The following is a 16,381-nucleotide window of genomic DNA, read 5'->3' on the forward strand; positions in this document are numbered from 1 at the left end:
AAGGATGGGTAGCTCCAGAGGATGCAGCTACAGTGGTTTGCAGGAAGCCTCGGGGGAGGGGGGGGGTCTACAGTTAGAGGAGGGGTCCGCAGGATTTTTTTTTTTTTTTTTTTTTTTAAAGGGAAGAGGAAATACACTTCAAGCCAATTAGCACAGGGGGAATGTCACAGCAGCAGGCCCAGGAAAACGTTAGCTCCTGATCTGAGGCAGGTGTTAAAATTTTGGCTTTATTGGGCCCATGATAATGGCAGGTGGCAGTCAGTATACCTTCAGAGCCTTTACTGTGAGCTCAGTAAAGCCTCATTTGTATATGATGCCCCTTCATTTAATTCATGTATGTGCAAATGTTAGTGTACTGGGAAGACTGAGTTTGTAAGGGTGGGATATAAACATTTTAAAATAAATAATAATGTGCACATTAAGGCCATATTGCATAGCACTAAACATGCAAGCTAAAATTTATTGCATAAGCTCCTAAGAATTAAATTTATGAGTCAAGTAAAAGCACTTTTTGCACAAAAACTTTGCTTTCACAAAGCATGTTTTTGTGAAATTATTTCTTTCAGAATTTGCAAGAAATTAAAGCCTCTGGCAAAAGATAAACCATTTCAAAACTATGCAAAGTGGCTTGCAGTCTTTTTTGCAGTTTTTGTTCCTTTCAGTATGACACTATCCTTAAACATGATTCACCTTCTGTAGCATTGCATAAAACAAGTTTTGCAATGTCGTCTGCAGGCTGCTGCCTTTCAAAAAATCATTTGCTACTTTGTGCAGTCATAACCTGGAATCTCTCTCTTAGGAAGGCAGGTGTGTACAGGACGTCGGCTCTCAGGAGTTCCGTAAATTGCTGGAGACTCAGACACGTGAACACACAGGGGGCTGAAAACGTCAAAGGGCATTCCAGCAAAATGCACAGGACCGAAAGCTGAAAATGCCGCTTTAGAGGAAGGCATACAAATGAGGAAGAAGTTTACGTGCTCATTTCTTTAGGAGCCTGGGGACTTCCAGGGGAAACTGAAACATGCTGTTTCTTTTCTAGACTGCCACACACACGCTCTCTCCTCCCACTGAGAAAGAGAGGGAGGAGAAAAGGTTCCAGGAGAGGCGAGCTGAATGGCACACCTGCGCAGGCTCTGTACTGGAAGCCTCGGAAATCCATATCACAGAGCGACGTCCAAGGACTTGTGGGAACAGTCCAGTGACCAGGGCAGGACTTAAGAAGAGGGAGGAATTGCATGAGACTTTGCATTATGAGCCTTTGAGCTATAATACAAGAACAGATAAGAGAAACAACCAGTCACAAAGCAAGCAAGCAAGCGCCATGACTGGGAGCCTTGGGAGCAGCTGCAGGACCTGAAAAAAGGTAAGATATCTTCACAGCAAAAAGATTTAAGGTTTATCAGCGCAGGAGGAAGTAACCCGACATTTCCTGTAAAGAGCAGAGCAAGAAAAAAAAGGGGGGAGGGGGGAAAGAGTAGCTTCTTCTGCCAGAGACAGGGAAGAAGAGTACAGTCCCCACCAGAGTATGGGGGAGGAAGGGGAAAGAGTCCTTGCCAGAGAGGAAGAGAAAGAAGCAGGCCCTAACAGAGATGGAGTATAAAGGAAGGAAGCAGGCCCCTTAAAAAACAAAATGAAGAGAAAGTGAGCAGCCCCCACCAGAAACAGGAGGGAGCACAGATCTCATGAATGAGCAGGACTCCAATCTAGTGTCTGAGGTCTGTGATGAGAGGAATGAGGTCCATGGCTGGGCCACCTGCGTTCAGGGATACCCGGGGATCCCTCTGCCCACCATCCTCTCTCTACCCATCCTTGTGATTGTCACTCTCTCTCTCTCGTCCCATCCCCTTCTGCATTCTCTATGGATTTCCCTAACATCCCCCCTTCCAAATTCCTCTCTCAAAAACCATCCCTCTCTTCTATGATTCTGGCACTGCCCACCCAGATTAATCCCGGCAGGAGAGTGGTATTTCATGCCATGTCTACCCTCTACACCAGCCAGCTTCATTCTTCAGTTTTGAGTGCACAGGGTCAATAGGTCCCATGAGAATAGGCCTAAGAACAAAACATATGAATTGCCATATTGGATCAGATCAAGGGTCCATCAAACCCAGTATTGTTTCCAATAGCGGCCAAGCCAGGTCCCAATACCTGCCAAGATTCCAAACAGTAGATATTCCTGCGCATTAACAGCAAAGGACTGAAGTAGTGGCTTTTCCCAAGTTAATGTGGTTAATAATAGTTTATGGACTTCTCCTCCAAGAACTTGTCCAAACTTTTTTTTTTTTAACTCAGCTATGCTAGATTTATTTATTTTTAGATTTTTATATACCGGTGTTCCTGTATGAAATACAGATCACATCGGTTTACATTGAAACATAACATGAAATTCGCCAAGAGGCATTTACATAGAACAAGGTTATGGAACTTGGAACAGGGTACATTAGTTCAAAATTAACATTAATGTTGTAAAATTGATGACCATAAGAAAAAGAAAAAGAAAGAAAAAAAACATAAACAAATTAGCTAATAGGTCTTGTTGAGCATCAAAATCATAAAAATATAACTGAAAAAGTCTCATGCCATTATTACATCCTCCAGCAATGAATTCCAGTGCTTAATTGTGCATGGAGTGAAAAATTATTTTCTCTGACTTATTTTAAATATGCTACTTACTAACTTCATGAAGTGGCCCCTCAGGCATTCACATCACAAAGTGAAACCAGCAGGCAAGGTACATGCAACCTGAAACACCACTCTCCTCCTGCCAGCATGAAGGCGTTGGACAAGCAGTGCCCCCCCCCCCCCCCTCCCATGACACAAGGCCAGATCGTTGATAAGGAGTGAGTGAAACCCCATTGCTGTGAGTGAGATCAGTGATAAGGAACGAGTGAAACCCCATTGCTGTGAGTGAGATTAGCGATGTAAGGATTGAGTGAAACCCCATTGCTGTGAGTGAGATCAGTGATAAGGAACGAGTGAAACCCCATTGCTGTGAGTGAGATCAGCGATGTAAGGATTGAGTGAAACCCCATTGCTGTGAGTGAGATCAGTGATGTAAGGATCGAGTGAAACCCCATTGCTGTGAGTGAGATCAATAAGGAACGAGTGAAACCCCACTGCTGTGAGTGAGATCAGTGATAAGGAACGAGTGAAACCCCATTGCTGTGAGTGAGATTAGCGATGTAAGGATTGAGTGAAACCCCATTGCTGTGAGTGAGATCAGTGATAAGGAACGAGTGAAACCCCATTGCTGTGAGTGAGATTAGCGATGTAAGGATTGAGTGAAACCCCATTGCTGTGAGTGAGATCAGTGATAAGGAACGAGTGAAACCCCGTTGCTGTGAGTGAGATCAGCGATGTAAGGATTGAGTGAAACCCCATTGCTGTGAGTGAGATCAGTGATGTAAGGATCGAGTGAAACCCCATTGCTGTGAGTGAGATCAATAAGGAACGAGTGAAACCCCACTGCTGTGAGTGAGATCAATAAGGAACGAGTGAAACCCCACTGCTGTGAGTGAGATCAGTGATGTAAGGATCGAGTGAAACCCCATTGCTGTGAGTGAGATCAATAAGGAACGAGTGAAACCCCACTGCTGTGAGTGAGATCAGTGATAAGGAACGAGTGAAACCCCACTGCTGTGAGTGAGATCAATAAGGAACGAGTGAAACCCCATTGCTGTGAGTGAGATCAGTGATGTAAAGATTGAGTGAAACCCCACTGCTGTGAGTGAGATCAGTGATAAGGAACGAGTGAAACCCCACTGCTGTGAGTGAGATCAATAAGGAACGAGTGAAACCCCATTGCTGTGAGTGAGATCAGTGATGTAAAGATTGAGTGAAACCCCACTGCTGTGAGTGAGATCAATAAGGACTGAGTGAAAACGCACTGCAATGTCTGTGCTGTACAGTGACGTATTGGCTTCCAGTTTGGGCACTTCCCTCGTTAACTGGTAGAACCAGTTCTGGTCATTTTAATCCATTGTGCCTGATTGCCTCACTGCAGGAACGCAAACAGACAATCCACCTGTAAGGATCTGAAGCCTTCAGAAAATAAAATACCAGACAGTAAAACAAAGCTACAGGGAGAGATATAAGATATTTGGCATCAGGGAAGGAAAAAGAGAGGGAAAGTGTGAGGGGAGCAGACAAGGCATATGAGCGAGATCAGAAATCTATTACTGAATCCTTTTCTGTCTTCTGTACATCTCGGTGATGTAAGAAAAGAAAGCAATGGGTTTTAAGTAAATGCACCGTAATGTTTAATGTTTAAAAAAACAACAATACACAAGCAAACCTTCACTATATGAATGTAAAACCCTAAGGCTGACATAACAAAGGAGGGAAAGACTTCAGACTAAGAATATGCAAATGACTATGCACATTCTCAGTCTACTGGTTTATGTAATCATTGGTCAAAATATTGACCATCCACAAATTTTAATAAAAAATGATTACATAGAAAAACAGAGAAAATGATGGCAGAAAAGGACCAAAATGGTCCATCCAGTCTGCCCAGCAAGCTTCTTATCGTAGTATCTTTCATGCCGTACGGCATGGGGTAACCTGTACGGGTTACCCCATGATTCAGTGATGTAATCCTTACATCACTGAATCATGGGGTAACCTGTACAGGTTACCCCATGATTCTCTTAAGGGTAGCAATTGCTGCTCTATGCAGTTATCACTAAGCTTTATGATAACCCATAAAAATTTACTGCTAGCAATATTTTTACGGGTGATGAGCTTTTTTTTAAAATTCAGACAGTTTTGCTTCAAATGCTTTGCTCAAGGACTTGGTTGTAGAAGCAGTCCTGTGTTTTTTTTCCCTTATGTCTGTGCATCAGTTCCCCAGACCGTAAAAGTCGAGGTTCTCGTTGGTTGTTGTCTGAATCCAATTCCCCTTTTCCCTCCTGCCTCGGAGAACAATGATGGAGTTGCATCGACAGTATCAAGGCTTATTGGTTAAGGGTAGTAACTGCTGCACCACCAAGTTACCCTCATGCTTATCAGTTCCCCAGACCATAAAAGTTGGGGTCCTCACTAGTTGTTGTCTGAATTCAATTTCCCTTTTCCACTTGCTGTTGATACAGGAGCAATGATGGAGTTGCATCAACAGTATCAAGGCTTATTGGTTAAGGGTAGTAACTACTGCACCACCAAGTTACCCTCATGCTTATCAGTTCCCCAGACCATAAAAGTTGGGGTCCTCACTAGTTGTTGTCTGAATTCAATTTCCCTTTTCCACTTGCTGTTGATACAGGAGCAATGATGGAGTTGCATCAACAGTATCAAGGCTTATTGGTTAAGGGTAGAAACCGCCACACCAGCAAATTACCCCCATTCACTCTTTTCTTCATTTTCATCCTTCATCCTTTAGCCTTTAGGGATCCACAGTATTTATCCTATACCCCTTTGAATTCTTTCACCATTTTTTTTTCTTCACTACCTCCTCTGGAAGGGCATTCCAGGCATCCGCCACCCTCTCCAAGAAGAAATATAGCCTGACGTTGGTTCTGAGTCGTCCTTCCTGGAGTTTCATTTTGATTTCTTTCCAATGGAAAAGGTTTGACGATTCTACAACATTAAAACCTTTCAGGTATCTGAAGGTCTGTATCACATCTCTCCTCCAACTCCTCTCTTCCAGGGTATACATATTCAGATCCTTCAGCCTCTCCTCATATGTTTTCTGATACTGACCACACACCATTTTGGTAGCCCTTCTCTGGAACGCCTCCATCCTGTCTCTATTCTTTTTGAGATACGGGCTCTAGAACTGAACACAGTACTCCAGGTGAGGCCTCACCAAGGACTTGTACAAGAGCATCAGCACCTCCTTTTTCTTACTGATTATTCCTCTTCTCTGTGCAGACCAGCATTCTTCTGGCTTTAGCTATCGCCTTGTCACATTGCTTCGCCATCTTCATATCACCAGATACTATCACCCCATGCACATCAGTCTTTCACCCCCCATCACATACAGCTCTTTTGGATTACCACATTTCAGATGCATGATTCTGCACTTCTTGGTATTGAATCCCAGCTGGCATATCTTTGACCACTCCAAGCTTTCGTAAATCACATTTCATTCTCTCTACTCCTTCAGGCATGCCCACTTTGTTGCAGATCTTGGTATCATCCACAAATAGACAAACTTTACCGTCTATTCCTTCCACAGTGTCACTCACATAGATATTGAACAGAACCAATACCTATTCCTGTGGCACTCTGCTTCACAAAACTCTCTCTTCAGACTAGGTTCCATTTACCATTAGTTGCTGACTCCTATCAGTCAACCAGTTTATAATCCATGCCACCACCATGGTGCTCACTCCCAAGCTTCTCATTTTATTCACATGCCTCCTATGTGGGACAGTATGAAAAACTTTGCTGAAATCCATGTAGTTGACATAGAGTGCTCTTCCTCGATCCAGTTCTCTTGTCACCCAATCAAAAAAATCAATCAGATTTGTCTGACAGGACCTTCCCCTGGTGAATCCATGCTGCCTCGGGTCCATCAACTTACCGGATTGTAGCTAGTTCAGTATCCTCTCTTTCAATAGTGTCTCTATTAATTTTCCTACCACTGAGCTGAGACTAACCGGCCTGCAGTTTCTAGCCTCCTCTCTGCTACTACTCGAGTTAAATGTCCTAGTACATACTTGCAGTTCTATTTCACCCCTTATTACATTAGCCTACGTATGTGTTGATCTTTAAAATGTATGCTATATAAATCTCATTAAGTCAATGTACACGTCGCTCTATAATATGTATGTCATGTAGTAAACCGCTGTGATCTTCATTTGGAACAATGGTATATAAAATGGCTAAATAAATAAATAAATAAGCAGAACTAAAATCACTCTTCTCCAATTTCATGGCACCACTCCCGTTTCCAGGGATTAATTGAACAGGTCATTTAGTGGACTCGCCAGGACATCTCTGAGTTCTCGTAGTAGTCTGGAATGTACCTCATCTGGCCCCATGGCCTTATCCACTTTCAGTTTTCCTAGCTCTTCCCATACATACTATTCTATAAACGGGGCTTCTACGGTCTTGTCAACCAGCAATGGTCCTTTTCCAGGGTCTTCTTTAGTGAACACGGAACTGAAGTTTATTTAATATTTCCAACATTTGCTCATCTGTCTCGACACTTTGCTCCTCATCACCTTTCAATTTCACTATACCACATCGGGTTTTCCTTCTTTCTCTGATATCTGAAAAATGTTTTGTCACCTTGCTTTGGGGCCAATGTAATAAGACCCAAGGCAAAACAGGCACTCGTTATGAGTGCGGGTTTTGATCACCATACATGGCTGAAGCAGCCACTTCTGCAGGATGTAAAAAACAAATTACGCAAATGATTTGTTTGCAGAAATCCGCGCACATACGAAAAAATGCACATACCTAAGCATGGTAAGGGCCTATGAAATAAGTAGCCGCATCCACGCTCAAAACCCGCACTGATAATCCGTGCATAAAAGCGAGTGAGCAAGCAAACGGGTCTCCTATTAAGTGAAAGTATGACCCTGGAAAGTATTTTTAATATTTCCAATAACTGTGTTGCAGAAAACAGGGCAAATATTTTCATAGGTGATAATTCACAACAATCTTGCCGCTCCTCTGGCCATGTATCTGTCCGCCCAGGGAAGCGCCTACCTCGGATGCCTTGTAAAGCGCTTTTCTAAGCTGGCCATTCTGAAGTCGAGATAGGCGTTCAGCCAGGTGCTTATCAGGCTGCTCGTGATCATCTGTGGCAGAAAACTCTGCACAATAGGGTGCTCAGAAAGGCGCCTAGTTACTCTTGCCATTTGTCCGCTGAGCTAGGCGCTTATCAGGCCGCTTGTGCTCTGTTTGCAGCAGAAAGATCTATACGATCGGGCACCCAGAAAGGCGCCTAGCTAATCTTGCTGCTCAGGCGCTCTTCTGGCCGTGTATCTGGCACTCAGCGCCTAGAGAAGCATCTACCTAAGCTGACCGTTCTGACGCCCAGAAAAGCATCTAGCTAAGCTGGCCACTCTGACATAGAGATAGGCACTCAGCTAAGTGGTTTTCAGGACTCTCGGATGCAGAAATAGGCCCCCCTGAGTCGGCGCTGACACGGGTGAAAAACCCTTGTTAAAAAACCTGCCCTAGGAGGAGAACAAGGAGAAGTTTCCTACTCTACCAGGGGTCTAGCGGTAGCTGGCCTCGACGGCGTTTTTCCTGGTAATTTTGAACTGTTACCTGCATTGCCTTTGAGACGCTGACGTCACTTCCTCCAGCTACGAAGGTATTTAAAGTGCCTTCCGTATTCACCTAACTGAGGAGAACAAGGAGAAGTTTCCTACTCTACCGGGGGTCTAGCGGTAGCTGGCCTCGACGGCGTTTTTCCTGGTAATTTTGAACTGTTACCTGCATTGCCTTTGAGACACTGACGTTACTTCCTCCAGCTACGAAGGTATTTAAAGTACCTTCCTGCGGCGCGTAGTCGACACCGGCGCGTTGACGAAGCCGCGCGTGACAAAGGCGCATGGCTTTGTCTGCTTGGCTTCGTCTAGCTTGGAGTCGTATGGATTGGATGTAAGTTCGAATGAATTTTTATGCTTCACAATTCAAGATCCTGTTGTTCTCCTCCACTGGTACCAAACCGTGAGTAAACTGAGTAGAAGAAACTGTCTGTTCTATTGAAAATTTTCTATTTAATTCGATGCCTCATACGAAGTGCAAAGGCAGAGTTCGAGCGGAGACTCCGACTACTCCAACAGTGACTTTGCAAACTAATATAACGGGTTTCTTCTCTCCTGCGAACACTTCTACTCCGACTAGGCAATCCGCTACATTGATAGACATAGAGCACACGTCTTCAATGTTGGATACTTGTACATCTTTGAGCCCCGGAGCTCCAGTTACCCCCTCTAATCCTAGTGGAGTCCAACATCCAAACCCTGATACAATAGGCCTTCCCAAGTTGGTGGCCGGAAGTGTATCCATCGGAGAAGAGTTGGATGGGAAAGGATCACTTAATATGCCCCTTGAAGAGACTGGAAAAACACCTGTCCCACAGCAACAGGTTTCTGGAGCAATGGGTGGTGAAAATCCAGAACCTGTCATGGAGGCATCAACATCTAAGGATAGAGGGGACTTGAACATGGGGGGTCCTGTTCAGGGAATTGAGTTAGGGATCCAACCTTTGGGCTTGCAAATGGTAGAGGGGAAAGAAATTACCTTGGAATTGGTATGGAAGGCACTGATATCCTTAGAATCTTCTATTACTATGTTAGCAAACACTATGCTTGGAACCAGGAACCATATATCTCAACTGGAACCGGTTGTGAAAGAAAATGTAGGTAAAATAGATGTAATAGAAAAACAGGTAGTACAGTTATATGATACTCAAGAAAAAATAATACAAGTGGAAACATCAAATAATAGGAAAATAGAAATTCTGGAGAATGAGGTTAGATACAAGAATTTAAGGATTGTAAATTTCCCATGTGTGAAATTGCATCTTCCCCTAGATATTTTCAAGAAATATGTTACAGAGATTCTAATGTTTCCTAGTGAAGCAGTACCACCAATAGCTAAAATATATTTTGTGAATGTGGGAAAAAAAGATACAGTAATACCACAAGGTAATAGTAATCAAATTCAAATGGAGAATGGGAATCTAACTGATTTTTTGGAACAGTCCTTGGAGACTCAAATAGAATTTAGAGGGACATTACTAGTTACTTTTTTATTTCCCTCAGACAGAGATTCATTTCTTAAGCATTTCTTTCACAACAGATTAAAAACCTTCCTAGGTGGGAAAATATGGGTATACCCAGATATTGCCAGGGAAACACAGATGTGTAGGAAAAAATTTCTTGCAATGTATCAAGAAGTTAGAGACCTTGGTGCAGATTTTATAGTAAGGTATCCAAGCAAATGTGTTGTTAAATTGAATAATAATAAGTACATATTTTTTGATCCAATTCAATTGAGATCCTTTATCAATGCAATGAGTCCCGCTGGCGTAGGATCCCACTCAAAAACTGGAGAAGTAAAATAAATAGTTCGCAAATTACCTTTTCTTATTTAAATATAAATGTGCTCAAATAGAATCCGGTGAGGTACCTAATTTCCTTTTACAGGTCAGACAGGTCATATTTTCTCTTGTTTCATAAATGTGATTTCAAAGTAAATTTGGATAATGTGGAGGAATATTGTTTGTTTTTAATATGTTTATGTATATCCTTACGTAATGAGAAATTTTCTGATCTGACTGGTTCATTGATAATTTTATATAATTGTCTATGTAAACAAAAAAGTTCAATAAATAAATAATTAAAAAAAAAACCCCTGCCCTAGCAGCTCCCTGCATTGCATTGTTAGCATGCATTCATGCAGGAAAACCCGCAGGTCTGTAAGCATATTCTTATGTGCTTTTTTCCACTCACAAAAACCCTTATTACATCCCCGTACGGGGCTTGCACAGGAAAACACACGTACATGCGTGCACAAACCCGCGGCAGTATCAGCGCCCCTTATTACATCAGCCCCTTTATCTCTTTGGTAATCCTGTCTTCCGCTTTACCTTTTACCTTTTTGATTTCTTTCTTCAGCTTCCTCAGTATCACTAGGTATTGTTCCCCGTCTTCCTTTTTTTGGGGGATCTTTTTTGCCTTTATTTTTGTAGACACCTCTTCTGAGAACCAAATTGGTTTCTTTTTCCTTATACTTTTCTAACAAATATTTGCTGCCTTTGTAATAGCTCCTTTTAATTGTATATATTTAATCTATACATATATATATATATATATATATTCAAAATTATTTTTAATATCAATTTCATGTGTGTAATAAAATCCCATAATCTTGTTGTTGATTAATGTCCCAATAGAACAATGTCTAGACTGCAACATTACCACGTGTTCCAATGGTATGAGAATGCAGTAAAAATCTGCTTTTCTTGAAAATCGATCAACAGATCAGTGCTTGAATTAAATTCTTTTTTAGGCTGTTTAAATCGCTGTGATGAGCATATCCAATTTTCTATGAATTACAATTATTTTCAATTTCTTTTTCAGATCTAATCATTTTTTTAAAAAAAGTACTGAGGGTAACATTGAAACTATACTTTTTTTGCACTATTCTAGTTTTCATCTTCCATTCTCACAGTTTCTCAGAATTAAAATAAATTGTTGAAATGTTAGTGAGTTTATTTATTTATTAATTCTTTATATACCGGTGTTTCATGGGAACATATCACATCGGTTTACATTTGTTAACAAATATTCATTTAAAAATATTCACATTTCCAAAGTTAAATGAAAAGATATAAATACATAATTTCATAATAAAATAAACCATTAAAATAATAAAAGTTAAAATTAAAATGGTTAAAGATTCAGAAAAGTAAGAGTAGTAATAAGATAAATAAATACAAATACTAAAAAGGGTATAAAATCATTCAGTTAAAAATCCTGGAAGGCCTGCTGGAATAGCCAAGTTTTAACACCCTTTTTAAATATTTTAATGTCTAATTCCATCCACAAGTCTTGTGGTAGAGAGTTTCACAGTTGGGGCCCAGCAATGGAAATAGCCCTCTCTCGTACATTATTTAAATGAACAATTTTGGAAGATGGGATGGGCAGCATCCCTGTACCTGCTGATCTTGTAATTCTTGATGGAATATGAAAATGTAATGCTGAGGTTAACCATTCACTCTTATCATTCTAGAGAGTTTTATGGATTAGTGATAGAACTTTGTGTTTAAAGAACAATCTTGGGTTTTTCTCAACAAAACATTGAATAGGGGGTATCCATACAAATGCTTGAAGAAATCATAGAGGTGTGCTTTATACTTCAATAGGGATTTATTGTTATCCTCATCCAACAAAAAAAATCAGCAAGAACAAGCTGTCATGAACTTTGTAACATAGTACTCTCCCGTGATGCCTAAGATCATGGAGGTAGTTAAAAAACCAAAACAAAACACATTTTTCAATTTTACAGCTTCATTCATGTTTTAAAGCAGCAGTTCTCAACCTGTGTTGCTAAGCACCGGCAGGTGTGTCATGCACTTCCTGGTCTCCCACTGCTCTTCCCTCCCTCGCCTCACCCCAGCGAGAGACACAGAATTCTTCAACAAACACTGCTGCTGTTCCTGCCTGTGCTATCAGCATATTCAAGCCCCAAGGGAACTGGCAGCAGTGTTTGTGGAAACCGACAACAGCAACATGGCCTTTTCTTCTTCCTGCTCCTGTGGCCCGGAAGAGAAAGTGATGTTTACTAGGCATGTGAGAAGAAAAAAAGGCCATGCATGCTGCCGAAATCGTGTCCCAAGGCTCCCCCCGCCCCCGCAGCAGTAAGAAGGCAGCCCTCAGCTGTTTGCCTGTGCTGCGATCATTGCAGTGCACAGCAGAGAGCTGAGAATGTGGCAGCAGGGATTTCCTGCTGCACTGCTGTTTGGGAAATCCTTCGATTAACTGCCCCAGGTCGCTGATAAATGAAGTGGCAAGCCACCTCCCAGCTAAGATCAGGACTTGGCTCCTGCTGATTGCATGGAAGGTGGACATTAAAGGCACTTTGCACATTTAAGAGATCTAATTACTGTCACAGGTAATTTCAATTACAGATGCTCTTCCACAGCTGGATGTAGTGAGTCATTCAGCAGGCCCTTGCTTTACTTATCAGCCTATAATTGTCCACTTAGTGAAAGGACACATTTCTAAGTAGACCTGGATATTTGAGATGAGGGATGTTAAGCAAGGAAAGGGAGTAGTATTAAAGGCTGGTTACAGAAAGGCTCAGGGAGCCGTGACCCCAGTGTGATTAGGAGCTGAGCAAGCTCCTTTCCTCCACAGATGATCTTCAATGTAATGTATCAATTCTCATCTTCAGTGCTCTCCCCCTGCTGTTTCAGCACTGACACCCGCAATTGAAGCCTACCCAATGCCACAGACCCGGGGCAACTAATCGACAAATTTCCCAAACAGCAGCAGGGCAGGAAATCCCTGCAGCCACATTCTCCGCTGACCGCTTTGCGCCACAATGATTGCAGTACAGGCGAACAGCTGAGTGCTGCCTCCTTACTGCTGTAGGGCCTGGGGGAGTCACTTCTGCTGCAGTTCCCAGCCTGTCACGACTCTGCTTTGATAGCAGCATACCGGCTGCCTTGTGCTGTAGCTGCCATATAGACTGGGGGTTGGGGTGAGTGAGTGAGTCAAAGAGAGTGAGTCAGCATGTGTGTATGTGAGAAAATGTGATAGACTGTGCGTGTAAGAGACTGAAAAAGTGAGAGTAAGAGTGGTCAGGGAGGTGACTGGTGTGTGTGTAAGAAAAAGAATAGTCAGGGAGATAACTGGTGTGTGTGTAAGAGAAAGATTGGTCAAAGAGGTGACTGGTGTGTGTGACAGAAAGTGTGTGTATGTGTGACAGACTAGTCATGGACCTAAGGAAGAGGAGTGTGAGGACAGAGCTTCAGCAGCTATTGCTGCTTCTGGTGTGTGCTATTGGCCTATAAGGGAAAGGAGTAGGAGAGTTGCTGGAGAGGGTAAGTAAAGGTGGCTTTGTAAGTTTAGCTTTCTTGATTAACTGCCATTCTAATTATTAGGTATTATGTGATGTCTGCTGTTTGAAATATTTTATTGGTGTTTAGAGAATGTTAAATAATTTTGTAAGTTATCAGTTGTTTTGAAACAATTATTCTAGTTTTAGAATTATTTTGATATTACTTGAGAAATGTATAAATAGAAATGTGGAGACAAAAACTGAACTGGAAACAGCAGGAAGCCAGTCAGTATATGAAGTGCAACAATGGGAAAACAAAACCATTAACTTTGTCACTTTATTCTGTGACTGTTCTGCATGTAAACTGATGTGATATGTTCCCATGAAACACCGGTCTATAATAAATAAATAAATGTATGTCCCAGCTAAGGGTATTCTGCAAGCTTGTGGTTTCTGTATAGGGATCTATAGCAGCTTGGCTAATAGGAGATGTATTGGTGTTTAGGCCTGGTTAAATATTTGTAGTGTTGCCTTTACATAGGTGGGGTTGTTACTGTTTGAGTGTGTTCCATAATGCAGGTGTAACTTTTTTGCACCTTAATTTGTGTACTTTATTGCAGATCCTGGGAGTCTGTTAGGTGCTATATTTGTTTCCATTTCTTCAGTTTTGCACTGAATGCAGAGTGGCTTTTTTGGGTTTCTATTCCAGTTTTTGTCTCTATATTTGTAATTTGTGGACTTTCTGTACTTGGTGAAGGTCGATTCTATGTGTGAGACCGAGTTGAGGTATTTTACTAGCAGTAGGTATCAATCTGATTTGTTGTGTTTTCTCAATAGGACATGCATTGGTGATAAATTACTGTTTTTTCATAAGGAGGGCTATTGTGCCTGGTAGGAGAGAGTGTTTGTTACTGTTACTGAGATGACACCAGAAATATTTTTGTATGGTAAATTGAACAGGGAATGTCCTAGTTCTGTTCTGCACCCATTGTTGGGGGGTCAGGGTGGATCGTATAGAGTATATATTTACATTTAGCTCCGTGACAAGCATGTGTTCAGTGTGTCACGCACGTGAGAACCAACTGTCAGGTGTGTCCCAACCGAAAAAAGGTTGAGAACCACTGCTCTAGAATATAAGGAGAGCAAATGTTTGTCTAGACACTGGTTCATTGTTCAAGAAAAGTGGATTTTTACTACATTCTCATACCATTGGAACAAAGTGAAAATGCTGCCGTCTGGCCATTGGATATTAATCAACAACAAGATTATGGGATTTTATTATACACATGAAAATTGATATAAAATAGAATTTTGAAAATATAGATTATGTTTAAAAAATTGAAACCGAATAGACAATTTTTAATTTAAATTTGTGGATGGTGAAGCTTTTGACCAATGATTGCATAAACCAGTAGGTTGAAAATGTGCATAGTCATTTACATACTCTCTGTCTGAGGTCTTCCCCTCCTTTATTATGTCAGCCTTAGGGTTTTAAATTTTGCAGTATATTCATAGGGTAAAGGTTGGACTGTGTATTGTATATATTTTATACCTTTACCTGCAGAATAATGTTCTTATAAACCAATCTTTTCTCTTTCTGGTTATCTGTCTTCATATCTTTTTTTTTCTCCCTCCTTTTCCATAATCTTTCTTTTTATCCATCTGCCAGTCCTTTTCTTTGTTTCATCCTGTTAGGTACCCACCTGCCTCCTACCATCATGAAGCTTCATTCTCATTCAGTCCTGTCCTACTGCCACATATCCACCACACCAGACAAGGAGGGCTACCTCTACAAGAAGGGCGAGCTGAATACCTCCTACCAGCGCCGCTGGTTCCTTCTTCGTGGCAACTGCCTCTTCTACTTTGAGCGACATGGGGACCATGAGCCACTAGGCATCATTGTGTTGGAGAGCTGCTCGGTGGAGCTCTGCAATTCTGATGAGCAGTTTGCCTTTGCAGTGGCCTTCAAGGACCCCAGCTTGCGGATCTACAAGATGGCTGCTGAGGACCAGGCCTCACTGGAGGCCTGGATGAAGGCCCTGACCTCTGCAAGTTTCAGTTACCTGCGCATGCTGGCTACAGACCTGCTGCAGCAGTATGAAGAGCTCTGCCATACCCACACCAAAGACACCAATACAATCTGGCCTGGTATACCAGTGCCAAGCTTGGGAGACAGACGGACAAAAAACAGGAAGAGGTTGAAGAGCACAGAAGCAGAGTTGAAGTTCTGGCCCAGAAGACTGCCAGCACTGGCCATGGAAAAAGAGGCAGAGGATGACTTCCTGAGGCTGCACCACTACTTTGGGGAGGAGATTGAGGAGCTGAGAAGGAAATGGCAGGAGAAGAAAGAGTATCAGCCTACAGCAAAGGACTTAATAGAATTCTCTAAATAGTCCACTTACAATGGAAAGGGTAAGAAGGGAGGTAATAAGAGCTGTTGGTCAATATGTAAGTAGCTTGGGAAAAATAATAAAAGATATGTTTTTAAACTGCTCATTTCTCACTCCATAAGGGTCATTTCTTTATTGCCATTGCTCTCTCACCATAGTTAACTGTATGTTTATTGTTCCTTCTTTTCCCATCAGAAGTAACTATGTTTGTTGCCTCCACTTTTTCGCCTCGTAGCAGTTACAGAGTTTCCCATTGCCCTTCTCTTTAGCAGTAGATTTATTACCCCTGTTTTTACAAGTTATTGCATGTTCGCTACCCCCATCCTGCCCGCCCCCCCCCCCCCCCCCCCCCATATCTCTTCAGTAGTCACTGGATGTTTATAATCACTTTTTCCTTTCCTGCCTCCCCCATCGTACTTTTTGACTCTCGTTATTGCCTCTCGTTTGATCTGGTTCTGCTCTTCTCTTTGGTTAGATGCTGGAGGCAATACCGATAAATATGGAAACTAAGCTTTGGT

The 16,381-nt window shown here is 41.9% G+C and overlaps 1 protein-coding gene across 2 annotated transcripts; it reads left to right on the plus strand.

Annotated features, from left to right (window-relative positions):
• Nucleotides 1–1,050: 1,050 nt before the first annotated feature.
• Nucleotides 1,051–15,969, plus strand: LOC115094094 (sesquipedalian-1-like). Of its 2 annotated transcripts, none has more exons than XM_029606791.1 (2): nt 1,051–1,363; nt 15,143–15,969. In XM_029606791.1, the coding sequence occupies exon 2, from the start codon at nt 15,192–15,194 to the stop codon at nt 15,864–15,866; it is 675 nt and encodes a 224-aa protein (XP_029462651.1). In that variant the 5' UTR covers nt 1,051–1,363; nt 15,143–15,191; the 3' UTR covers nt 15,867–15,969. The 2 variants fall into 2 exon arrangements, with proteins under 2 accessions (XP_029462651.1, XP_029462652.1); XM_029606792.1 differs by having other exon boundaries at nt 15,169–15,969.
• The last annotated feature ends 412 nt before the right edge of the window (nt 15,970–16,381 follow it).

This window comes from Rhinatrema bivittatum, chromosome 6 (genome assembly GCF_901001135.1).
Source record: "Rhinatrema bivittatum chromosome 6, aRhiBiv1.1, whole genome shotgun sequence".
NCBI classification, from domain to species: domain Eukaryota; kingdom Metazoa; phylum Chordata; class Amphibia; order Gymnophiona; family Rhinatrematidae; genus Rhinatrema; species Rhinatrema bivittatum.

Bases quoted from the DNA above. Each gene is read 5' to 3' on its own strand.
- LOC115094094 (XM_029606791.1), top strand. From the start codon at position 15,192: ATGAAGCTTCATTCTCATTCAGTCCTGTCCTACTGCCACATATCCACC.